This window comes from Chaetodon trifascialis, chromosome 23, assembly GCF_039877785.1.
Source record: "Chaetodon trifascialis isolate fChaTrf1 chromosome 23, fChaTrf1.hap1, whole genome shotgun sequence".
NCBI classification, from domain to species: Eukaryota; Metazoa; Chordata; class Actinopteri; order Chaetodontiformes; family Chaetodontidae; genus Chaetodon; species Chaetodon trifascialis.
Window position 1 is genome coordinate 9703402 of NC_092078.1, and position 26515 is coordinate 9729916.

Below are 26515 nucleotides of genomic sequence, written 5' to 3' on the forward strand. Positions count from 1 at the left end.
TGCTTAGAGACACCGCTCTGTTTGATGCCTTTACAGATTCACTACAGCCAGGCCCATAACAACTTTTTTTATGATTATCATGGAGGAAATGTAGTGACAGATCTTCCAGTGTATTTGACAGTTTGCTAAGTCAAGGATATTAAACTTTAATGAATAAAAGATCGCTTGCCTTTTTTCGATTGTTCTCCCCAGAAAAAAAAAAAAAAAGCTGATAGAGTGGGCCAGATAAAAGAAAACTGACATGTCATCTGGATTTTGGTTTTAACAGCAGCAGAGCACAGACACAGAATGCAAAACACCCTGCTTACATACTGTAGCATCACTAGCTTATACAGGAGTAACTTAAAGTGTAGCATTTACGTTAAGGATGAAGGATTTTTCCAGATCACTGTGTAAGTTAAAACATAAAGATGAGAAAAATAGTAATCTGCTGTATATTTACTGTGTAAGATCATTCTGTGCTGGCTTGGATACGCTAAAGTTAGTTCATCTGTATCATGTTTGTAACAAACACACAACTCACAAAAGAAAGCTGATACATTTACCAACTTATTCTTACGTTGAGACACTTTGTTGGAGCACTTTAAAAGGCCATACAGCCCCTGCTTTTAACGCTGACTCCAACCAAATCACATGGGTAATATCAGGTGAATGAGATAAATAACATAGAAGGGAGAGGCTAAAAGAACAGAAGGGGAGGGCAGAAAAAATGTGTAATGCCAGTTTCCTCGGCAGTGAGAGTTATGTTTTTAAAAATCTTAAATGTCAGAGAGCACCCTGTTTCAGAAAAAAAAAGAAGAAAGAAATCCCTCACTTTACTGGAGAGGTCATGGAACCCTCTGGTGCATGAGTGGGCTGGAAGCCAGGTTCATGAGGTGCTACACACTGAATAACAGCACAGACAAAAGAATTACATACACCAAGGAATTTGGAGAGGAGCTCCAGGGTTTGGGTCGTGGTGTTGTAAACATTCCGCCAGTCGTAGGGTGGCATGTCGGGCAGACGATCCTCTGGTGGCCCGTTGTACAGGAAGTTGGCCAGCAGCTCGGCCGTCAATGCCGTGCCGTCGAGACGCTGGTTGAGGAAAGTGGCAAACACCGGATCTGCCAGCAGATCCTGATTTAAAAAAACAAGTTACTCTGGTTACTAGCGAGGAAAAAGTGGGTGGTCAGCTTCGTTTGTTGGTGGCAGTGAGATTCATTCTTCTGCAGAATTAATTAGCAACATTAAGATAGATGGCACTGTTGCACTTCGGGCTCTGGGATACACATCAACTACTCTCAGGGCCACGCAGCGCGGCATCCATTAGGAATGCACAGCACATACGCACACGCAGCATATGCACATTTGCATGGACATGCATTAAGGAGTGTGAAAATGAATGCAAATTACACACACACACACACACACACACACACACACACACACACACACACACACACACACACACACACACACACACGCAAGAGGGCACACAAAGTACAGGAGCATAAAGCAGACATGCAGGAAAATGCCATTTCCCCTCCTCTCATTCCCCTTCACTAACACGCTAAGAGACATGTGCGTGAAGCCTCTTTCAGTCATCTCAGGTCATGGATCAAGCTGCACTGCTCTAATCAGGCAATGAATAATAAAGGTGGCATGCTGATCTGTACCTGCAGTACTTCAGCCATACTTATATACAACAAATGAATATGCATACGTTTCTTTCATGTGTGAAATAAACAATTCAAAGCTCCTTAAACAATAGCTCTTGTATTATAAGTTAATTATAAGATACTCTATAATGCACTGCACTATAGTTAGTAGTCACAACCATTCCCTCTCACTCCCCCCCTGTATTCCCACTGTTTCATGCTGCTGTGAAATTACAGTCCAAATATTAAAATGACACTACTCCTATGATGACATAAACTAAAATTAAAGATAACAGTGATTATATATGTGTCACACACGCAGAGGAACACCGGAAAGGAAACTAACCCCATTGAGATAATAAGCTATTTAAAGCATCCATTCAATACCATTTATAATTGAAGAAAAAGGTCGGATCTGAAAGTGGACTGTGTGGACCGGAGACAAAAGCGCTGTGCGTCAATAGAGAGCTGGGCCTCTGAAGTGGAAACGCCTCTGTTGAGATTCAGAGATATTCTGACCAGAGCAGTGGCATTTCACTGTCAACACTTCTGATGATATTCTGCTTAACCTTAAGACAGAGTGTCATATTAAGTAATCTCTATGCTGCATGTGACCTTTGGAAAAAAAAAAAAAACTACATCCATCTTCGTGGGTGCTCCATTAAGGACACAACCCATCAAAAATGTGTGTATTTCAAAGATTGTACGTCATTTTGTAATGCTGGCAAACTGCAACCGATGAACCGGCTCAGCTTGAAATCTTCATCCGGCTACGAGTCACAGAGTTGCAGGTATGCTATTTAACCTGGTTAGTCACGTGTCAAATGAAACGGTTTGTCATGAGAGGATCTTTGCACCCACACAAGTGATATGAGTTTGATTGCCTTTATCAAGAGGATCAATGACGAGGATATAAAAGTTGTTTTCTGCAGAGTCAGGACACGCTCCTGTTTATATCATCCTTTTCAATGAAGGTATCCTTAATTATCCTTATCAAGCCCTTAAGTCAATCCCCATTTACGGTCAGCCATACGAGGGATTTACAATCAGTATCATCTCTCTGGAGTCGACCACTCCTGCACTAGATTCAAGCTGCCTTCAAAAACACAAGGGATCCACAGGACACGAGGCAGGTATCTAACCAGTGTAACTGTAGTTATTGATACCAGCCCAACTGTTTACTCTTCACTCTCCCTGCACTGTGTCCCAGCTGTATTTAGTTACAGCTTATGCACAGAGAGCAGAACTGCTGCTGCTTCAGAGTAAGAGCATTAAATTCATCAACTTTCCTCAGAAACGCACCTACAAAACACTTTCACCATTCCTGGACGGCGGATCACTTTTAAATATTACAGGGAGTAATGGAACAAGTGGGAACAGCTGTAGTGAGCTGTTAGATGAGCAGTTACGTTGGAATGTCACCTCCAACCCCTCAGAAAGGTAATTAACTTCACTGTGCCCTGCTACTGTGTGGAAAGCTACTACATGAACTACTTTCACGTGAAACGGTTGCTCATGGCGTGATGGAGGAAGGGAGATAATTGACTGACTTCTTTATTAAAACAAAGTGAGCCTGTGTGGCTGCACTGGGAGCAGATACAACAGTTGTGCTTATGTTCTATTTCTGCTCCACAAGACCAGTCGTGTTCAACCTCACTCGCCGTTACCACGGTAACCACGGGCGTCATTAAATCAGCCAGGGCTGAAATCCGAAGGACTACAACTTTAGCATGTACACACCATGTACAGGCGAGCGGCAGACATATTTCCAGCCACTTTTATTTGTAAGCAGTTGTCTGAACAGTATGTCCTTCCACCCAACTCCACGCCCGACACCTTCCATCTCAAATGTAGCCGTGGTGGTGATGGTAATTGCTCCATCAACGTAAAACACGTCTGCAACCTTGAAGGACCTCTGAAGATGACAAACCTCCGAAGCCACCAGGTTCGTAGCGAGAGGTGGAGAGCGAGAGAGCTCGGCTGGGAGAAAATGAAGACAAAGGAGGATTGCCGGCCCATTTGTGTAAAGGTTAGGGCTAGGGTAATGAATACCCTGGCTATATGGAGCTCCCAATGTCTGCTTCCCTCCAGCTGCCTATAAGCTCATTTGGAGTGACACTGGAGTAATGTCAGTGTCAAGGAAATACGGCGAGAGGCGAAGAGAGAGAGGAGAGGGAGGGAGGGAGAGAAGTGGCGGCGAAGAGTCCATGTCCTCTACTTCTATAGATAATCCTTTCTGCCCGGATGAAAATTATCCTGCACTTATCCATAATTACTTTCCTCCCTCGGTTTCCCTATCCAACAGAAGGTGCAACAAATTGCTACACACGACGCATATATTCTCACCTGCAGTATATATGAGGCTCATCATTTTAATTTTTAGCATCTAGATTCTTAGAGGAAGCTGAAGGATTTTTTTTTATGTCCCTGTGCATTCAAAAGGGCAGCCAGGAAGTGCAGTGAAATAAAGAGAAAAAGGAAAAAAAAAAAAAAAAAGTAAAAAATGATAGATTGAACAAAAAACAGTGCAACCAGCAGAGTGCAACCCCAGGAGGTTAAGAAACAGTCCAGCACATAAGCACCATAAAAATCACATACATGTAATTTTAATACTGAAGAATAAAAGAAACTACTGATTAATTAGCATGCTGTAGTGAATTAGAGAGACTTCAAGGTGCTGGGTAAGTAGATTCTGACCTTTGGGCAGAGCCAGGCAAACTGTTTTTATGCTAAGCTAACGGTCTCCTGGCTGTAGCTACATGTAACGGACCACATATGAGAGTGGCATCAATGGAAACTTGTTACCTGACACAATTGGGAAACTACATCCTATTTTTTCCTGAATAGCCATAAAATCACATGTTAAAGTGCTTCCTCGTGCTGAGTCTTACCCGCAGTGCGTTGACTTGAGTGCTGTTCTGAAGGAAATCCCAGACACGCGGCCCGAGTTCATCCCATGAATCAGCCAGATCTTTGAGCATCTCCAAAGTGTTGAATGTGCTATTTGCCTGAAAAAAGAAAAAAAGAATATAACAATGGAGTTATCTCACCTTTCCCTCACTGAAAGCACAGAGCCTTTTCCATTCGCTCTGAACCAATCCACACATGAAAGTACTGCACATCTGTACATTTCAGCTCATTCCTAGAGGAACTCTTCACATTGTAACGCTGCCTCCCCCCCATGGTGACGAATGTAAATGGGGTTATTTACCCCTGAACACTGACTTGTAAACAATCTGACTTATGTCTGGTGTGAAAGGGGCTTCCTGCGCCAGCACCGGGCTGCTTGCTGTGAACTCATTATGTATTCTCAATGCAAAACCCTCGCTGCCTGCCTGTTGTTTGTTTTGCTTCTGCAGTTATCAAAATGATGCTAATATCTGGGAGAAATGTCATGTCATGAAAATACATTACATTCACAACATTCCATGAACAGGCCCCCCTAACTAACTATTGGATTATTCTTATTTTCTTTCCCAGGTGGTTACTTTGTGTGACATCTCATGTTTTTCATTCCCCTGCTGGAGGCTCCTTTGCAATTCACACAGTTACTGATAACTGTAATTGGTCCTGTGCATACAGTGTATTCAAACATACCCACAAACAAATGGAATATAAAGAGTTGGGACACAGTGGAAAATGTAAGTAAAAATAGATTGCGATCATTTGCAAATGAAAACTGGTTTTGTGACATGTTCCTGAGCCCATGCAGTAATATCCTTCACACAATCATGTGTTCGCAAAGCGGTGAACCTCGCTCCATCCTTGCTTGTACTGTTTTCAATTGAGTTTAAGGAGCAAATGAATGTGACTGTTTTGTTTTGGTTTACGCAACGTCCTAACTTTCAGGATTGTACTAAACTTGTTCTTATCATGCGCCGACATGAGTCAGTGTGCGCATAAATACATTCCATTTTTCACTTACCTCCTTCACCATGAGGCGAGCAGCAGGTGTGTCAGGTGTGTAGAGGACTTTCCCTTGGAATATCGGCCTGAAGGTGCGCCAAATGTAGCGCAGACCAGATGTGCTCTCCAGGGTATGGACAAGGGTCTGACAAAAAGCATCTACAGGCGAGCCGGAGAGAGGGGAGAAGACAGGGAAAGTCAAGGCAACGGCAAGAAAATACCTCCAAATTTCCGATGCTCTTTCATGGCACAGGAGGAAAGAGGAGAAACAAGATGTTAGAACTGTACAAAATCAGAGTTTGCAGCACCCGAGAAGCGAACAGGATAAATATTGAATATGCGCTTGAAATTCTTATGTGGCTACCGTAACAACCTGTCTTAAGCCAGAGAGAGCAAATATGAACATAGCATGACTTCTGTAAAGCCATTAAACATACAGCTTGGCTATTTAATTTCACATGTAAACCAGTCATGTCTTTGAAATAATAATAATTTAAAGAGCCCAGTCTTTAAACACACATATCACATTAGGAATATGATAAATGAGATTTGTATGTGTCTACTATGACTAGAGTGTTGAGAAGATCACATTTATACAAGTAGAAATAAGAAAACCAAACACAGATTACAAATCAAAAAGCATCCCATCGTCGGATACATTTAAAGGGGCGGCAATGCTGAGGTAACACACTGTAATACACACAGTGCCAGTAAAATGCAAGAAAAGAGCTAAATAAAATTACTGGAAAGTACACAGCAGCCCAAGTTTACACCATAGGGACAGTATTGATGCAATCACTGCACTTCAAAAGGCAGTGATTACTTCCAACAGCTTCTGACGACTCCTTTTCAGAGATTAAGGATCCTTGTTTGAGTTTTCTGATGCCATGGCAAGTAGTCAGTGTTACGATGCTGTGCTTTACGCAATGATGACTTTACAACTGCACTTTGAGCCAACAGGACTGACAGCAGCTCCTGGCACTTCAAGATGGCCTTTAAAGAGTAGAATGGGCATAAATGCTGATTTGGTTTATTGCAGCATGTTGTTAAGACAGCCTGCAATTGCTAGCTTTATACAAGTCATTTTAGAGGACGAACAAAATGACAATGACTTCAGAAGACAAAAAAAAACAAACATCATACTTCCTTGTGTTCTTAAAATAATCCTCATAAGAAAGCCTTTGCAAATGCTCAGTGCTTATTTATGGTTTTACGGCTGCTCTTATATTCAACTTGTTCAATTATATGTTTAAATAAAGTCTTTTTTCTTACAGTCTGTTGGTGATAAAAGAGCTTACTATCTAATTCTATCTGTTAATACACACCATTGCTGCTTCCTCCATATGCTAGCATGATGTTCTGTGAATGTCCTAGCTAGGGTTATAAAATGAAAAGTTCCCCTCATGAGGATACTGGGTCAGTTTCTGGTACAGTACTTTATTATGCATCAGCGACCAGAGAGTTGCAAAGTGGATGTATTTAGAAAAAGTTATTAAAAGTTATTATTACTTTAACACAAAGGCAGAGGAAAACACAAGCCAAGAGTTCAGGCCTGAATACATAAGGAAAAGCTTCTGTGGAGCAGAGCGAAAAAAAAGTCAATATGCTCAGCAGCAGTGCGATCATTACTAATTTAACTTATCTGCCAACGTGAATATTGCCAGGTTGGGAGAGCGCTGAATAGGTTACATGAGGACCTGCACAGGAGTAGAAAGAAGGCTTGTGCTTGGACTGTGCCTGCCTTGTTGTGACTGAAAATATGTGATTCTTGCAGCGTGGGAACTAATCAGACAAATGATCAATTCAGTGCGTCGTCTGCCAGTCAATTTGACCGGCTGCCGTTTTGATCTGTTGCCAACTGTCCCTTTTGTTCAGACACCTGGCATTACATCAGTTCTTCTTCCAGTCTTTTTCCCCGTCCAGACTACAACAAAACCTCGATCCTCCACTTCCTCTCATCTCACCAGGCCAACCGTTTCCCCCATCAAGGAGATTTTAGCGGCCATTTTCATCGCAATTAAATGTTAGCCTTTCTGCCTCCTGGCCATCTTCCCCAGGTGCTCCTGGGAGGTCTGTGCACGGGCAGCTAATGGCCGCCCCTTAGTCTGAGTCTAGCCAGCTGTTCCCTCCAAAGACTGCAGATGCCACCTGCAATCATAATACTTGAAAGACAGGAAATGTGTGTGCCACAAAGCTCAGTAGCTCTCTGCTGTTAGGTGGAAAAAAAAAGACTCACACAGTGTAAGATTTTTGGTATTTAAGAAATACCGTGTATGTATATATATATATATATATATATATATAACTCACACCCACTTAAGAGGCGTCCTCAGGATTTTTTTCACCCCTCATATGACAAGTGGGTACACTTTGTGTGTATCATGTACGTGCACACATGCAATGCAAAACACGTTCCTTATGCCAGTAACATGCAAAGAAGCGTGACCAACAAAGCGCGCTAACAAAGGCAGTGAAGAAGAAGCCTGCAGCTAACAAACATAAACAATTAGCATTTTTCAGACTGACAAATCAGGGAAAACTAACTTTGTTCGAGACCTATCTCTGACCCAGCAGCACATTCTCGTGAGATCTGTCTGCCTCAGCATCACCTTCTTGCAGGATCTGGAGATCTGGAGCAAGCATATTAAACTAGCAGACAAAAATGAGCAGCGAAGTAAAGCACAAACACTAAATTTGTACTGTATCAAGGGTTGTATTGTTTTGACATAGACAAGCCAGAGTCAATCAGTCATGCGTGAGTGTTAAAAATGCACAACGGAGATATGAGGGAGAGGCGAGTGCATCCACTTAGGAGTTAGGAAGTGTACACCATTTCACAGCTCGGCACAGCTTGAAATGGGTAATCTTGTTGTTCAACGGCACCTTTGAAACAATGCAGAATTTCAAGCAGTGGCTTTGCAAGACCTCAAGGACACACACAATGTGTGTTGTTCAGAAACACTGGACGTGAACTTGACTTGTTTGTTTAAATGAAAAGCCCACAGGGTACTTTTTTCTCTGTGTACCAATCAAGAGAAATAAAGTAAGCTCTATTGCAAACTAATGAATTCAAAATTTTCACACTTTATTGAGCATTTGTCAGAAACACATAGATTTTTATTTTATTTTGGAATCCTTCTATATCTCTGGAAACTGCTTCTGTGTTTATAGCAACCTTCTGTCATAAAATAGTTCAGATTCTGAAAGTGATTATGAGAACAGGCAATAAAACAAATGGACCTTGACCAACATGCTTGGGCCAAGACACAGAGAATAACCAATTCTAGTCAACAACGGAGCACGAATACAGAAGGTGCTCTTCATATTGTGGGAAATACATTTCCATTTTTGATATTTTGTGTGCTAAAGGGAGCACCAGATTCCAGAGGTTACACATTCTCAAGAGCTGCGAGCTGTGGCGTTCTTTTGACAACAGATCTGCACTTTATTACAAAATGGCAGGATGACAGAACAAGAGAATCTGTTCTTTACGCCCGTTTTAGCCACAGTCAAATAATTGCTTGGAGCCTCAAGTCAGCCCCTCAACTTACCTGGCAAATGTAATCAATTTGAGTTGCACCCTAGAGATTGGCTCAATTCTGCACCACAGTGAGACAGAGCTGTAGACACACTGCAAATACTGGTGCCACACACACAGACTGACACACACACACACACACACACACACACACACACACACACACACACACACACACACACACACACACAGTCTGGCATGTATAATTACATGGACAGACATGCACATGCGCCTACACATGGATAATGATATTACTCTAGGTTCACATGACTCACATTTCAGGCATTTCATGCAATAAACACAGCAGCACACAGTGCGCGCGCACACATGCACTCCCAATATGATATGCCAGTCTAAAGTGAACCAACGCCACACATCAATAAAGCAGCACTTATTTCCTACAAGCAGCACAAATCAAGTGCTGTCTCGCAGCATTCCAACAGGAAGTCAAATAAGCGTGAATAAATGTCATTGAAGTCGCTCTTTCATAAGAGACAGAGAGGCCGCTTTGACATTCAGCAGTATAAGACGAGCCTCTCTCACTCCCAATGACTGCCTCCATAGACACGTATTCTGCCTTCACCAGCTCCAGTGGATATTAAAGGGATGTGCTTGAAACTCAAAATAAAGGGTACCAATTACTAATTATTCAAAGAGACACCCATTGGCAAATATTCAGAGGACAACAGCACGAGTCTCGAGATAATTAGGAAATAGTATAAGCAATGTCAGGGAAAATCACTCCAGTTAAAATAGGACAATACTAAATGAAAGAGGGGAAGTTATTTTGGCAGATCAACAGAAGATGTGTTCATTTGAAAAGCTGATGTTTGCCATGCGCACGAAAAAGGCACATTTGAATGAAGAGCTCTGCGGCAAATATAGTTAAAATGTCATTCTGGAAACAGTATGAAGTTGAGTCAAATCAGCAGTTTTACAGCCGTGCCTGCACTGCAGTACTTCAACTCTTTTGCCTATTTCTGTTTGCAGTGCAAAAGCAAGCCAAGCCATTCAAATGCTTCATATGGTACCAAACGATGTTCGATTCAACGTCAGCGAAGGAAGCAGCCTCTAAAGTGAGCCATATGTGAAAGAGCCTCCAAATGCATTTGCATAATATCTTTTCACAAATGTATAAATGTAAATATATGCATTGCAGAGCCATGTAATAACTCCTTATTCATGCTAATCTACAGGGCACATTTTGAAAATGGTAGCAACTCAAAATCATTGTTTATGGTCATGGAAGAACAGTTACCAGCCCAACTATTCTGAATCGTGACTCAGAAGTTTTCCTTTGCCGTCAACCATTAATTGGGAACGGAGCATTACTGAGCCGTTAACAAACCTCAGCGTTGACCTTTATTATTCCTATTCAACTATTCCTTTGAGTGTACTTTTACACTTACAAAGGAGTTGTAATTGGCCATTATGCAGACACACTGCACATTCCAGATTCATTTAACTGTACATAGAGTAAAACAATGAAATGCCAAGGCAAATCCAAAACAGCCATTAGCATGCTAACAGAAACGTTAGTGCTTTTTTTTGTATGGATGATACAATGTTTTTGCTAATTTGCGCTGGCACTAGCATGCAATTCCACTCTACAGTGTAACTTTATTCCCAGGAAATAGAGGCTTCTTATTAAAATCTAATTTTGTGCAGTTGTCTCCAAAGAACAGGCATTTAATGAAACAGCAATGCATGGTCTCTAATGAGCACGAGGCTGCAAGACGTTATGCTGAAGATCTAATTCTCAAAGATCTTCTGGAGCAAACATAATCACTGATTTTTAAAGCTGTGCCCACCACCACCACCACCACCACCACCACCACATACAACCGGGTTACTGTTATTCATTTTTTTTCTTTTAAACTGGAGTGATGACAACAGTGATTTCTTTGCACTGTAAGAAAAGCCTTAGAAAAGATGTGGATAATCTTTAAGGGAAAAATGTGATCATTTGTGCTGCTTGACTACAAGTTTCCCAAATGTTAACCATGTGTGTCTAGATAATGATACAGTGTCAACATGTATTGAATAATCCTTCCATATATTTAAATGTATGGAAATGTATTTATTATGTTGTATATGTATGGAAGTATATGTTTGTCTTTTTATGTATGTTCTATTAGGGTTTATTTCATCTTTCTGTCAATATAACAAGGCAGGTTTGAAGAATATACATTTTAGAGTAATATGTGTTAATAAACACACTTTAACTTATTGTAATATTTGCAGAATTACAGCAAAACACTTCTTTGGAATTAGTTATGCAATGGCAACAAACAGAAATGCTTATCCCTGTGTGGGAAAAGTTACCCAGTCCCTTTAATTACTAAAAATGGAATCAGGTGTGCTTAAACAGGTGCAAATGATGAAAAAAAAAAGAAAAAGTTTGTTAGCCTTAGAAGGTCCACCCCATGCATCAAGATCAGACATGTGGTCAGGAGCAAACATTCAGGTGTGTGATCATCCACCTTTTTTTTTTTCTGCGAATCTCATAGATGAAAATAAATAACAGATTTTCCATAAATGTAGAGACTTAGAAGAGACAATCTTCAGTGTTAACTAATGGGAAATGCAGAGAGCACTAAAGGACATACGCTCATGTCTTTTCACAGCTTCTAGGGAGGAGTCAGCTCTAACTCCAGTTTGACCCACAGGGTAGCTCTGCAACGTTTGCCAGACGACACTGGAGTGAAGAACAACACTACTCTCCCAGTGCATTCTGGACCGTGTCAGGGGTTGATAAAACAACACACAGCCTTTGAAAAGATCAGCCTTAATCATTTATGAAGCTTCATACAGTGGTTTAGGGATGCTGTATTGCCTCAACAGGCCTCAGGCCACAATGTGAGCTTCTTTGTTTGTTTTGTTGTTTTGTTTTTTTAGCTCATTAAATGACACATCTCGCAGTGTGAGCTAACCAGCTTCTGACAGTCGTGCAGAAACACCTTTTCTTTCTTCATGGAAAAAAGCAGTAAGCATGTGGGTATACAGTGTCCTGTACCTGACTGTTACCATTAGTTTTACACAATAACAAACATCTTTTAGGCGTGCTGATGTACAGTCCTTAACCATGAGACTCATCAAGAAACACACTTTGATGCAGTGATGCCAGCAAAGCAGAGTGTTCAGGGTTAGATCAAAGGGTGATTCGTATCAATACTCGACTCTCACATATGTCTTCCACAAACGCTTGTAGAATTTCCTCTTTTATTAATTAAACGCTCAGAGCCAGGAGGACCCTCGTTCACCTACAACCACACTGAAGGTGGGTGGTGCAGCCAAGATCTTCAAAGCAGTGAAAATATACCACAGCTTCCTCCAATGTGGCTACATGGAAGACATATTTCCCATGTAGCACCAGGCTGCTGTCGAGGGTACTGTACAGGGTTACTCAGGGATACTGTCCCTTCTCAAAAATCTTCTAAACTGAGCCTGGTTCAGTGAAATCAATACAGCACCAAGGAATCTGTGTTTCGGTGACACCATCTGTCCTCAGTGGGAAGTTGGGGTTGCCATATGTTCATGATTAGAACACTATGTGTTTGCGCCTTGTGACTCTGCACCACCCAGACAACAGCCTCCCTTTCCACTTGGGATAAGTTACTCCGGACTTTCCTCTCCATTAAAAAAACATCATTATGTCAGGGTGCACAGCTTCTAAATGGAACGAGAGGAGCTTGATTTGATTGGCTGCGATTGATGCCAGCCCCTGACACAGCCGCCGATAATGTATTCCTAATCAAACCTAGTTTCCAGCTCTGGCACAGGTGCCAACTGTGCCACAGGTGTCTGGTTCCTGGATGTGCACAAGTTGTCACACCCTGTGCATGCTGCTCAGTTCACTGCACTGTGGACCATGCAGCACCAATTCATGAAAAAAGGGATTATATTTTTTTTCTTTGCATGCATATTTTGATAACAGGGTTTGAATCGTCTGTGCTTTCATTATAAAGTGTACTCTATGTCATACAGTTACTTTTATTCTGTCCATAGACAACACTGCTACCCAAAAAGAATGCCTGCTGAGCATTGCTAGACTGATATTTGCTGCACTAGCAATGCTACAGTAGCTCCATGTTACCATGTCCTGTGATCCAGGACACTGTGTCCATTTTGTCCATTTCCTTGCAACCAGGACTACAAACATGACAAAAACACAAGTGAAGTGCGTCAACATTGCTTTGTAAAGGAGTTTGCTGCAGCACTTACCAGAACTGTTGCCCATAATGGAGCTTGCCTTGCTGTTAGCTGTCCGTAAACTGATGCTCATTTTGGTGGAATTGAAGTCAGACTGATTGTCACACAGTAGCATATTGACACTACCAATCATATCCCCTTGGAAATCCAATGCACTGGCAGCCTTAAAGATCACAGAATTCTGCAACCTGACCATCTGGATGCAAGAACAGAAAGGAATTTTACAAACAGATTTTTTTTTTTAAATTAAACATGAACATACATAATACAATAAAAGCACTTACCTCCTCAAACACCGGTAACGCATCTTGAGTGATCTTCCCCATCAATGCTGCTGTGTCACTTGCATCCAAAGAAAGCTGAAGGAGGTATGAACAGTTGGTTTGTATGTATGTACGTGAATGGACAAAACTGAACAAGGAAATAATACAGTGAATAAATTGAGTTCATAGCAACGTTTGCTATTTTGAAAAATTCAGGTTTTTTTAAAAAGTGGAAAATATATGATTGTCTTGTACAGCCAATAGTTAAAGTTACAGATGTAATTTCCACATTCATTTACAGCTGTTATGTGCTTGTATTTTATAAGATTTGTGACATCCGCAGACCTGTATCAACATTTGCTGAAAATAGCATTACTGTGTCAGCCTTCCAATCAACATATGATGAAAGGAATGCTGGCGACACACATCCTAATTTGTGTATCTTGACCTCTAAATTGAACCAGAGCATCATCATCCCAGACACTGGTTAATAAAAGTTGCATTAAAATGACAAGTGTTATTGTGTGTTACAGTGACATTAGGAAGGTTCACAGTATGAGTCCAATTAGAAGAAGTAAATGGCATGCCCTTTTAACCACTGTCATTTTCATGCATCAAGTGTCAAATATATATGCTTTATTAGGAAGGCCTGTATTGTCTTTCAGAAATTACAATTACAAAGCTTATATGCAGTGTATGCAAGAGATAGGTCCATTGGGAGTGGAAAGAAGGCCAAGAGAGGTATAAAGAAGGGCAACTGCATTTTCATTCTGAGATAAAACTCTATTCACATATAAAAGCCCATTCAAGCATGGTTTGGACAGTAACCTGGCTATTGATTGAGCTTGAGCATATTTACTTAAGGTCACTTTTACACTCAGAAATGAAGAGGAGACTGTAAGAAAGTGCAGGGGTCTGAGACAATTTCCAGCAAGCCAGCTGAAAATCATCTGTGAGTAGCCAACGGAAGGAGAGATTTCAGCAGTCGCATCAGGAGCTGGAGAAAGTGAACCAAGGCACAAAACAGACTGCTCAACTAATTTCTTAAAGAGGCCATATTGTGCTTTTCGAGGTTCTCTTTCCTTTAGTGTACATATATTTTTGTGCATGTTAAACTCTGCAAAGTTACTCAGTGACTCTGAAGTGTCTGACACACCCTGTCGGTGGCCCCGCCTTTTTTTCTATCACTTGTCTACGTCACGGTGTAACACAGCACCACCTCTAGCTCGGTGAACATCTTCTGCCAAGGTGAACATCCCATCCAACTTCCTGTCTGCCATTGCTACAGGTGACGTTATAAGCAAAGCAAAGTATGAGCCTGAAAATGAGCAGAATGTGGCCTCTTTTATTCAACTCCATTTCCACAACACTTTGTTCCAGAGGGCTCCAGCGGTCGTGGGTGTGTTTCTTTTGCTAACCAGGTAAGCTGATTAAAAAACAGTTCTCCAAGAATGATGCAACCATGCAAATTTTGAAAAAGGTTTGATTTGTTGAGCGACTGACCGCCTCATTTATTCAAATCTTTTTTTGTTTACTGTCTTCCCTGTGCATTGTTTGGAAATTATTTCCAGAAACACAAATGGAAAGTCGTGGAACCAATGTCTAAATCTGCCTCAGTGATAAACCCTGACTTCTTCCCTTGTCCTTTTCTTTATGTTGTTGTTGTTGTTATCACAATCATTCAGAAACGTCAAGCTTTAAGTGTGAAGGCTTGATGTTCTTTTCCATCCATTTGCTTGCGGCACTGAAGAGCTTTTCCACCATATCTTGTCTGGCCTTTCTTTTTTTTTCCTGTCTGAAAATGCCTGTGGGCTTAAATTGTTCAAATGCTCTCTCCTACGAACTTCCTGCCTTATCACTTATTTATTGGATTTGCTGTCCCATATATTTTCTCTCAGAGATAAACTCAAAGAAAAGTGCAGGCTTTCATCATCCCAAAGGGAGCTCAGAGATTTAAAAGAACTCAAAAAAACATTGGTTCTAATAAATAATTCCCACCTGATTGCATGCATTCTAGTAAAAACACTTGAGGACACAGGGGTGGACATGACGGTGACAATTTAAAAGCTTTGACCCGAAGGGACACAAAACCATTTCTCACTCGAAATGGAAGAAATATAAATATATTAAGATAATCGTGTAGTAATACAAAAAAGCGTTAAGCTGTGTTAATTTTGTTAAAGAAAACTATTACTAATTATGTTCAGAAACTATATTTCTTTTTTCATGTCCTTGAATTTTGACTAAAATAAGACCAAAATGCCCAAGTGAACAAAACAGGACGAGGTTGACTAAGCATGATAAAAGAAGACATGACACAGGACTAAGACTAGCCAAAAAAAAAAAAAAAAACAGTTAACAAAAGCAGCAGGAGTGTTGAGGTGTTGGTGGTCGCTTTGGCTTTAAAGTTGATGCACCAGCACATTCTGACTTGGAAAAATATGTCTTAATCTCTCCAAGTTACAGAGCCAGACAAGCATGACATCTAACTTTTAAAGTGGCTACTCAATTGTCTGGCACAGAACATCATTGTCTTTTAATTCAATTTGCCGCAAGTCATGCGAGAACTTTAGTCAGAACAGACACACAATACTGAAATTGCCTTAAGCTGCAGGGACTGTTTTATCTGAGTTTGTAATTGATAGCACATTCATGTTGAAAATTACCTTGTGCAGCTACATTTGCTTTTTCTCATTTTTCTCTCAATCTAGGATGAGTATATGTCATAACTCACACACTGAAAATGCCAGAAAGAAGAAGGTTCAACAAGAATTTCAGGCATGCAAAACCCACCTACACTACCTTGGCATTTCGTTTTTGCATAGGCGTCAAGGTTTGCTCAGCAGTTCAGAAGCACCCTGCACTAACAGGCCTACTCGGGAGATTAGAAACCAAACTATATCAGCAAACAGCGAATTAATTCTTATGTCTGATGCATTTAGAACATTTGCAGCAAATGTTTCGAGCTATAGCCACAAAAACAGACAGCTTAAATCACTAACAGTGCTTAATCAAAGCTACATTATGCTCGTAGAAAACAATCTGTCAATCAATGTTGGGAGGCTATACAGGGCTATGATGCGCTCTCATCAGTAGCACGCCATGGAAGTTGACAGTGCATCTCCCAGCAACACAAGCTCTGGAACGCCATGGGAAATGCCCACCAAGAGGCATGAATCTTTGATGCTGTTTCCACAAAAAATGTCCAAAAAACAGCTTGATTCTCTTTTGCGAAATGGAAAATACACACAACAGCTGCAGCATCTTCAGCTGGACTTTAAAACGCCTGATGGAGGGTTCAAATGCATCCTTCCACTCCTCAATTGCACCAGACGTGACAAGAGTTTAAAATTGACATTTTTAATAGTGCCTTCCTTAGCCCATATATTATGGCCTATACAACTACGACCCTACGACGGTTTCATCAAACTCAAATTAAATGATGAAGTTGTGAGATTTGTTCTTTGTGTGTGGGCGACAGCGAGAGAAGCTCACCTCAGAAAGAACTTTCCTCGCATCCAGGTTTTGCAGGAGCACTCGCTGGGTGTTAATCAGCTGCTGTGGAGTGAGGGAGCAGCTGACATTTTGAAAAGCCTGCTTTTCAGCTTGGCTGCTAAATTGGACATACTGATCCAGATCTGTCCCCTCACACAGGATGCTCCTCAGGTTGCCAGGCCTTGGGATGCCCATCATCTGAAAAATAAATACCAACGTTGGCAAAAGTTGACAAACATGAGAACTTTGCATCTGATCATTTTAATTATTCATGTGTTGTGTCCTTTGGGTTTGTTGTAGAGGCAGATGGAATGCAAAATCACATGGAAAGCAGTGTTTTCATTTTAGTTCAGTCTTACTTTTCTTCGATCGTCCTCTTTTAAACTGACATAACGTATTGAACACATGCACAAACAGTGACACTCGAAGCAGTAAAAATGTGACAGACACACACAGATGATTTGCATCAGACCAGACAGCATACAGCAGCACCAAGCTAGACAAGATGCATGGGCAGACGACAGAAAATGGCTCATGAACTTTTACTTTCTGGATACTCAGTACAGTTTGCACCAGAGTCCACTGCAACCATCAGAATTCCTCACGCACAGTAGGGATCTTTTAATCAGTGCATATTGTATTCAAGCATCCTTGTCAATGTCAGTGAAACATAATTACCTACTTGCAGCTCATTTGATATTACTTGGTACATACCACAGTATCATTTGGGGAGCAAATGATACTCTTATTGCTGTTGCAAGTTCATTTCATTCCAAATTACCTACTGTAGGCAGCTTCAAACAGCTTTTTCTGTCAAGCAAATACTAGAGTTTACTTTGATTATGACTGTCAAGACAAGGAGTCCCAGCAGCAGTTCTTGGCCAGGACATTTTATTCTTAAATGTTCAAGCACAACACTCTTGACACTCTTGGTCTTTGAACATTTTGTTAACATTTAAATTCCTTCATGTACAGAGGTAGGTGAGAAATCTTGTCTCAAAGCAGATGCAATCCTTATTGGTGACTGGGTTTTTTTCTGCTGTTTTCAACATGCAGGCGGAGGAGCAAAATGATACTCACTGAATTGAGTTTAATCTTGGCATTCATCAGGCTTTGGACCACTGTTGGTGGAACCGACAAATTCCCTTTCAGATGAGTTGAGAAAGTTTCGTTGTCTCTTAGAATACTCTTTAGGATCACTGGTTGACCTGAAGCATACAGAGAGAATCATTACTTTTGCAGAACAGCAATTGATACGAAGCGAAAACAGGGACACAAAGTACTGGTCAGAGATGGAAAACTATACAGTAAAGTCCAGTGGGTCTAATTTTCATAGTTTTGGCTATAAATCCTTCTTACTCGCCAGCTGCACTCCAGATATTTTGTAGCGAGCCATGCAGCTTTTCTGTCTCGACCATCATTCTTCACCCTGCATTTGATTTCTACACTACTGTGTGCAAGCAGAAATGTGTGTCATTCGTCCTTATGGACAACTCTGCCAGTCATGCAGGAGAGCCTGCCATGTAACTCAGGCCTTCCTCTGCAATGGAAGGATTTATTCTGTTGTTGCAAAGACAAAGTTAAAGCTAATTTCCCTGTCTTCAAAATCACGGCAGTGCAGCTGCTGAATCTGATGTTACTTTATTTACAAAATAGAAAATCAAGAATGCAGAACACCTGATAGCATTCTGCTTTGGTTTTGTTATACATGTTGCTTGGAGGGGCATTACAGTCGGATGAATGTCATTTTAAATTATGCCTTTTAGATGACTGTTGCAATTAAATCCTTCATTGGTGCAAGTAGGGGTTTGAACACTTGAATTGCACAAGAGGAGATAATCTGTTGCTAAACACGTATCAGACTGTTAATCAGTCTGATACGTTTTCTCCTGATTAGCTGCACGCAGGTAGTCAGGGTTTAAGAGAGCCTGTTTTATTGTGGGTGCATTCTTAGTACACAGAAGCAGGAATTTTCTCTCTCCAGTAGATCGTCCTTTTCCCCCAACGGTTGAGACTCCCAACTTCATTCCTTTTGTGTTGACCTTGGTTTTAAAGAGTGGAACACATTTGGAATCCGGGTGATAAAAGATCTCAATGAAATCTTTCAACCAACTAGTTCTGGCTACCTCAGAAACACTTTTTCAGTTTTGTACAAATTCAATAGTTTTTAAAACTCAGTATCCGATTGGAAGTAAGGTCATGGACTACAGCAGACCGAGGCACTCATTCACTTAAATTGCAATCACTGATCACCAATGGAAAGTAATAATTTTTAATAGCAGCATGTAGACACTCGCATGCATTTTATGTGGCCTGTAGGAATTAGATGACTTAGTAATCTCAGGAATCAGTCTGTGAATTGTACAAGTTTCGTGGCCCTCCCTTCGTGAGGGAGAGGACAGAAGGGCATTCAATGAGGGAAACAGGATGAAGGGGGCAATGTAGGATGAAATTCATTGTGCCTGAGGAATATATGGCATAGTATGAAACCCTAAAAAGGATAAGTGTGACTCTCACATGGTCATTGTTTTAGGGGAAAGATTTACCAACGCCAAGTGCATGTGACAACCAGTTGTCCTTCTGTTGCCGGACAGTATAAAAGTCAAGACATTGTGGAGATCTGCAGAGAACACTCTGCATGAGTCTTCCCTCCATGCTGCATGTATTAAAGAGACCTGATTCATCACACCGAGTCTGTAATTCCTCAGAGAATTTGCAACTCTCAACGATCAACAGGGAGAATATCCTTTACAGGCTCTGTCCGGAAAGTTATCCATTTTGGGTGGAATTTGGTAACCAATTATCATCCATATTACGTTGTCCTATTGATCTGAGTCCTTTACAACTTATCTTGTGAGAATCCTCCGTCTTCTATGGTGGTGTGTTATCAATCTTACAATGTTGGCGAGACAATGTCAAACTATCTGTTTCAAGTTGGCTTTATAACGTCCTACAATTTGTCCAAAAGGCTCCCAAGGAGGCATGAATGCTATTTTTTTCCTGTCTGGAGCCCTGTTATATTCACGCACTCATGCACACACTGAATGTATGCAACATGTGTTTTCTTCTTTCTGGGACTACATTTGCTCTTGAGATGATGAAGGGGTTAAGTAATTGAATTAGATTCGCCCTTTCGCTAGTGTAATACATGCAAGTCAGTCAATTATCAGGATGAGGGGAGGAAGTGACTTTCAGATATTCAAGGTTCAATTAAGATAAATGTTTGGTGAAAATAAACGTTCAGGATTGTGTGGGATTAATCATGCAGCGTGATGCACTATTTACAGTATATAAGACGCCTCCTGATAGCTACTAAACACATATCATTATGGCCCTGCTGACTGGGAAAACATCAAGAGGGATGCATGGGGTAAGATTATGGGGAAGACAAACATGCTCTGGGCTCTTCTTGAACACTGTTGCCTTTCTGATTGAAGAGACCACCTGAGTCTTTTAATCAACCCTTGGTAAAAACCAAAAAAGGGACAACACAATCGCCTTTGCCATCCTAGTCTTTTGATAGTCCATTCTCCATTCTTGTTGATGACCTTTTGTGCTCTCTTGTAAGACAGCGCACGCCATTAATTATGCCCAGGCTTAGATGTTTGATGGATTTAATCTTGTATATTACAAGCCAGCGACCCCAAAATGCAAATGGCCCAGGAGCCGTTTGTTGAAAAGCAAGCCCCCCCCCCCCCCGTCTTTTTGCAAATTAGGTGCCGTATGAAAATCTGAATATCATCAGACTAAATGAGCCGAATGCTAAGCAGCAACTTATCAAGACAAATGATCTGTCAGTCTGCATGGCAAATTGCATCATAAATAATCGCACCATTGTTTTTGAGGGATAAAGGAGAATAACAAATCCTCCAACTTGTCATCCACATGAAGGGGATACTTTCCTTGATGGAGAGTACTTAATAAAGACATAGCAGAGTGATTGTTGCTGAGGCTCAGTATTTTCGATACCAATTATTTTTTGAACCATTACTCAGTAGTAATAAAACTTTTCTATCGATCCACACTTTGACATTGTTGCTTCTCATCAATTTTTATGATCGTGTTCAAGAACAAGGGCTTTTTATGAATAGTTTTGTTGTTTTAAGTCAATGCATCAGGAATTTGGTATTCAAATCTTCTTACCATTACCAGGGTTAGCCTGTGACAGGACTGAAGTCAACTGATCGATGTCATCTGCGAGCAACTGTGCCTTACTGAGAACAGATCTGTTCACCAGGAGGCTCTGCAGCTCGATCAAAATCCCAGCAATTCTAGTTTTACCGGAAAGACAAAAAAAAAAAAAATCATAGATATAAATTCTCAAATCATCTCGTATTCAGTTTCATCCGAGTGTATAATGCCTTAGAAGACAGAAAGGAAAACATTCCAGTACATACATGGAGTCATTGAAGTTGTTGACTTGGCCTGGCGTCTCCCCCGGCGTTGGATAGTTGAAACAGGGATTGTTGATGTTACAGATCATACCTTGAAGCCATGGCAGCACGCCAGCCGATGGCATGGCTTTATTTGGGTAGTGGCCTAAAGGAATCAGGGTGAATGCTTTCTGAATTCATCTACATAGCTGCACGACTAACACCTTGTTGTCTGGATATATCGATCAATTGACGTCACAACAGTTAAGAGAGTTAACTACGAACAGTTAGTATTTTTCACGTTCTTGCAAGGTTAGATTTTCCTCAATATTTTCATGTCAACGTTAGCTCTGAGTTATGTGTTATCACAGAACACACATTAAAACCTCAGTTGTTCTGCTGGTTTAAACAAAGTTTACAATTGGGCTTGTACTTACACTGGCCTTTGTGAAATGGCTGAGTGGTGGTGCGAACTCCCACCAGTATGAAGAAGAGAAACAGAGGCCATATCAGTTCTACGATCAGCCGCACCTACGAGGATAAAGCAGCCTTGTTTCATCATCTGTTTATGAAATACATCTCTGGAACACATTCTAGCTCACATCATTTGCATTGTTTTCTCATTAGTTTAACATGTGGCATCCCTCCTAAAGTCAAAACAAATTACTCAAAAGATATGAGGAGGATGTGAAGACGTGTGGACTATTAAATAAACTGTAAAAGATACCGTTAATGATTGATCCATGGATACACACACACTCATGAGGGTGCGTGTATCCGTGTGTGTGTTTACAATGTAGCTGTAGATGTCACAGTCCACGTTTTGCAGTTGGTCTTGCATTTACTTGAAGCACTTACAGGATTGAGAGAGAAACCTCTTGCTTGCTTGCTTGCTTGCTTTCTCTCCCCAAGCCAAAGCTATCACACACACCTTATCATCTCCTCGCCACATTTAATCCTCTTCTGGATGAAGAGCAGGAACCACTTCCTCGCTTTAATACAACAACTTCAATACCTGCCGGCATGTAACGGCCCATGTGACATGCCTGGCTTTTATTTCAACCTCAGGGAATGGGTGAAGAGAAAAACCAAGAAAGCACAAATGGATGACCTCAAGGCTTTACTAGTCTCTCATATTTTTTCTTCTCTGTTTGCCTTTAGAGGTACTTTAGAGACAAAATATCAAGAACCTAGAGTTTGGAGGTTTACATATACATTTGAACCACCTTGAGGCATTACAGGTTCAAGGTTCCACATTTCCAAAACACACAGACATGCTTATTTTTACCATTGCTGTTACTGTTCAACACAGAAACAGTGCAGTTTCTTTCGAAATAACTAAAGGTAACGTGCACCTATGAAAGGTGATGGTGAAGTAACACTGGATTTGACATCATAAAGGTATTTCATCCCCACGGTGAAGCATTTTCTGCAGGGAGTCATATCCGCCAGTGGATGACTTCCAATGAGGTATTACAATGCTGCAGCATTGACTCTTCAACCCCACACCCTCTGCCAACCAGGCTTTTACACATCCCTTGGCACACCATCGCTCAACAACCCCAACCCCCAAGGCCCACCCTCACCCACCGAGCCCTCTCCTCTAACCTCAGCTGCCCTGGTCGGTCTGCACACTCATGCCTCCTGACATCTCTGGCGGAGTGACCTGCTTAGAGAAACCGGCTGGAAAGCTCCAGTCAGCCAATTCCCTGCACCTGCTTTGGTAACGTGTTCCGACACAGTATCTGATGACGCACATTAGCACGAATAATAAGAGGAGACATCTATACTGTGGCTGTTGTCTTCATAATTAAAGCGGAGGGCAGGGAGAGGTGAGGTGAGGAAATACAATAATACATATTGCTTGTTATGCTACAGCACCATGGGAACCTTCTGAATTTAAGTAAGGTTTCTGCAGAAGAATAGGGATGAGCAGTGGAGGTTGAACACATTGTATTTATTTCACTGTGGTATATACATACAGACATAGAGTGAATTTCCAGTTGTATAATTTTTGTCAATGAATTACAGATAAGAAAATTGTAGATATATTTCAAAGAAACTAGATAGAATTTCTAATTCTGTCCTTTAATTCCCTCCAGCCTCTGTGTCAGAGAGGATGTAGTTCTGCTGAGAGGGTGAATTATCATAATGTATTCCAAAGAAAAGGCATGGAGAGGGAACACAGAGATCATGGGGACTTTCTCAATGTCTGGCTCCCCAGGCATTTGCCATCGGACACCAGCGTCTTTGTGAATAGATAATCTCCTCCTATGAAATTATGTGAAATACTGGACCATAAAATCAGTTTCATGCCCGTTATAAAATCTTAAAATGCTTGGTGAGGCATTCATATAATTGGTCATTAACCTCCACAAGCCCTCCAGAAGCACCATTGTCCTTGCTAACTCCCACTGGTTTTGTCTAATAACAATATTTCATGTTGACATTGGCCAAATATCCCACATTCCATGCACAAAACCACCACTGTCCCCTTATTTCAGGGAAAAAGTAGGCACATATTTCCTCCTGATACAAAAGATACTACCCGGTTCTTTATGCTGGCTGAGAAAATTAACAAGAGGAATGTTTCCCAGATACAAAGTTGTGAAATTACAAATGACTTTGCCTTGAGTTATTCCAAGGATGTATGAACTTTGATGAAAGCTGATTTTTTTTGTGTGAAGATGTCTTTTGTTCTACTCTGGCAACAGATAGACTGCTGTGCTTGAACCCCTAACAAAACAAGTGGGTGGATGTGAGTCCTATCATTACTGCAAGAGTATAAATCAAAGAGCACACTGCAGCTCTTTGTGACGGCTGTATCTGCCTCAAAAATGACGCATAGGGCTAATCAGATTCCATGACAACTCGCTCTGACCCTTGAGATGCAATTGTGTAACTGTTATCTTCCTGCAGCACGTGACCTCGTGGCCACTGTGGGTGAGATCAGAGGCAATAATAGTCATATGTCCTTAGCTGATCACGTTGACTACTATCTGTTTGGAGAACGAGAAAGGAATGACCAAAGTTCACCAAATTGGCCCGGGCACAATGCCCATGAGGCTTTCATCAGTAGGGCTAGATTAGAAAAGATTTCTAATTAAAGGAGGTCTGCACAAGTTTGAATTTGTGTTCACATTCGTAAGTATTTGGATGAAGTTGAACTAAACTGTCTTGTGAATCTTCTAGTCTGGTCTACACAAAGGAGTGCCACATAAGAGATGAAACCCCATTCTGAACTAGAATAGGCAAAACTAGCTTAAAAACTTTGAATGTGCAGGCTTACACTGGTCACAGGTGCATCTTATCATTCATTATCATATCTTAAAATATTAACTGTGTCAGAAATGTTACATGAGAAGGAGGCGATAGTTCACCTATGTTGCATCTCTGTTGTCCTCATTTGGAACCTGAAAGCTTCCATCTTGAAAGAAGCTCGTTTGTCATCTGTACAGTTTTATTTTAAACAGTTTCTTAACTAAATTTACCAAACAATTACACTATCATGATGTAAATGGTGACCGTGGTCCAATGAAATTCCATAGACAGACAACAGAAGATTTTGGCAATAACGCCCAAGCTTAGTAAGAGCTGAAAGCGACTGAAAGATGAAGGTTTTGAATTTTTCATTTGAATCCCTTTAGGTAGCTGAATTGTCATTTTGTATACAAGCACTTAAAGTAGGTGAACTGACATTTGAAGCATAAGCACAGAAAGCAGTTCAACTGTCAGAGAAGTGTGAAAAATGGAAGGCAGTTAAAATTTCAGCTGAAGTGAAAGGGGGGACAGTTTCAGTGCATTGTAAGAAAAAAGAAATGAAATGTTGGTCAGTGCATTTGATCTTTCTGTTGAACAGTAAAAATTAATAACCTCGAATTGTCTGCTGACATTTTGTAAACTACAACGATACCAGACTTTTGGATAACATTGCTGAGGACAGGCTGTGACAGCAAGTTTGCAAGAAGAGCCAGAAAGAGTATTTGCCCTTCAAACAGAGCATTTAACATTCGTCACTCCCTGTCCCATTCCATTAGGCCAAAGACTGGCTTTGTTAGATCTAAAACACAGGCAATGTGACATAACGTGCACAAGAGATAGATCTCCAAAAATTGAAGGTGACACTTAAAATTGGTTGGCATTAAGGTAAGATTGTTAAAGGCGGCTTACTTCTATAGGAGACAATTTTCGTAGAAAAGCCCACCCATTACCTTTCCCTCCCATGAATAACTTAGCTGCCCTTGATGACACAACCCTGGGACCATATTCTCATTTTCCCTCCATCGCTGACCAATTTTAGCAGATATACATTGATTTGCAAAGGGGGTTGGCAAGCGCAAGTGTACCTTCTGTTTCTTCCGGAGAGTGAAGTTCTTCCACAGGAGCAGAGTGAACTGCGTCAGGAGACCCATTACGGCTTATCCTGGCAATATCCTGCCAAAGCGTCGCTATGGCAACTGGCCCACTTAATAAACCCTGGAGGGAATAAAAGGTAGAGTTTGGTTTTAATACAGAGGAGCAATGCATCTTGGGGGAGTGCCACTAATCATTCACTTCCCCAGGCCTCGGGGCTTATGGTGCAGCACCTGTTCTAAGAATTATTATCACCTAAACTCAGCAAATCTCAGGATGGGGCCATGCCTCAGCACGTGGATCTACAGCGGAAGAATCCTTATTAAAGACCATGCGGTTATTTTACTTAATGTGCTGCATATAAAGCTATTAGGTCAAAAGCAAAATCTCTTTCCTTTTCCTCTTAAAGGAGGATGAGGCAATGTAAACTGCGCTCCTTGTCTCATTAACCACCGCTGTGCTACAAATTCTCTGTCAATTAATCAGTCTTTTTTTTGGTGAACAGAGCAAATTAAAAGACAAAACCTACATGGGCACCAGCCTCACTTCTCATGTGAACCAAAGATTGCTGTTAAATATTTATTGCAGGGTTTTACCAGCCACTGAACACTGATTACACAGATGATAAACAAATAGATCTGCCATGGCATTTTTACACTGCTACATCAAGTATGACCTTTAAAACTCCACAACTGACAGTCTCTCCTTTGACTACAGTTCATTCAATGGCCGACTGTG

The 26515-nt window shown here is 41.0% G+C and overlaps 1 protein-coding gene across 1 annotated transcript in view; it reads right to left on the minus strand.

The window, feature by feature from the left end:
* LOC139351799 (phospholipid-transporting ATPase ABCA1-like) overlaps positions 1–25836 on the minus strand; it is a 132387-nt gene extending 106551 nt beyond the window's left edge. The window contains exons 1-11 of the mRNA XM_070993804.1: positions 25771–25836; positions 21862–21955; positions 21449–21590; positions 21195–21322; positions 18132–18259; positions 17052–17249; positions 13578–13652; positions 13306–13489; positions 5563–5702; positions 4529–4645; positions 919–1116 (exon numbers count right to left, since the gene is read on the minus strand). Coding sequence (XP_070849905.1) covers positions 919–1116; positions 4529–4645; positions 5563–5702; positions 13306–13489; positions 13578–13652; positions 17052–17249; positions 18132–18259; positions 21195–21322; positions 21449–21590; positions 21862–21955; positions 25771–25836 — 1470 coding nt within the window. The remainder of the gene's footprint in view (positions 1–918; positions 1117–4528; positions 4646–5562; positions 5703–13305; positions 13490–13577; positions 13653–17051; positions 17250–18131; positions 18260–21194; positions 21323–21448; positions 21591–21861; positions 21956–25770) is intronic.
* Between the last annotated feature and the right edge of the window lie 679 nt (positions 25837–26515).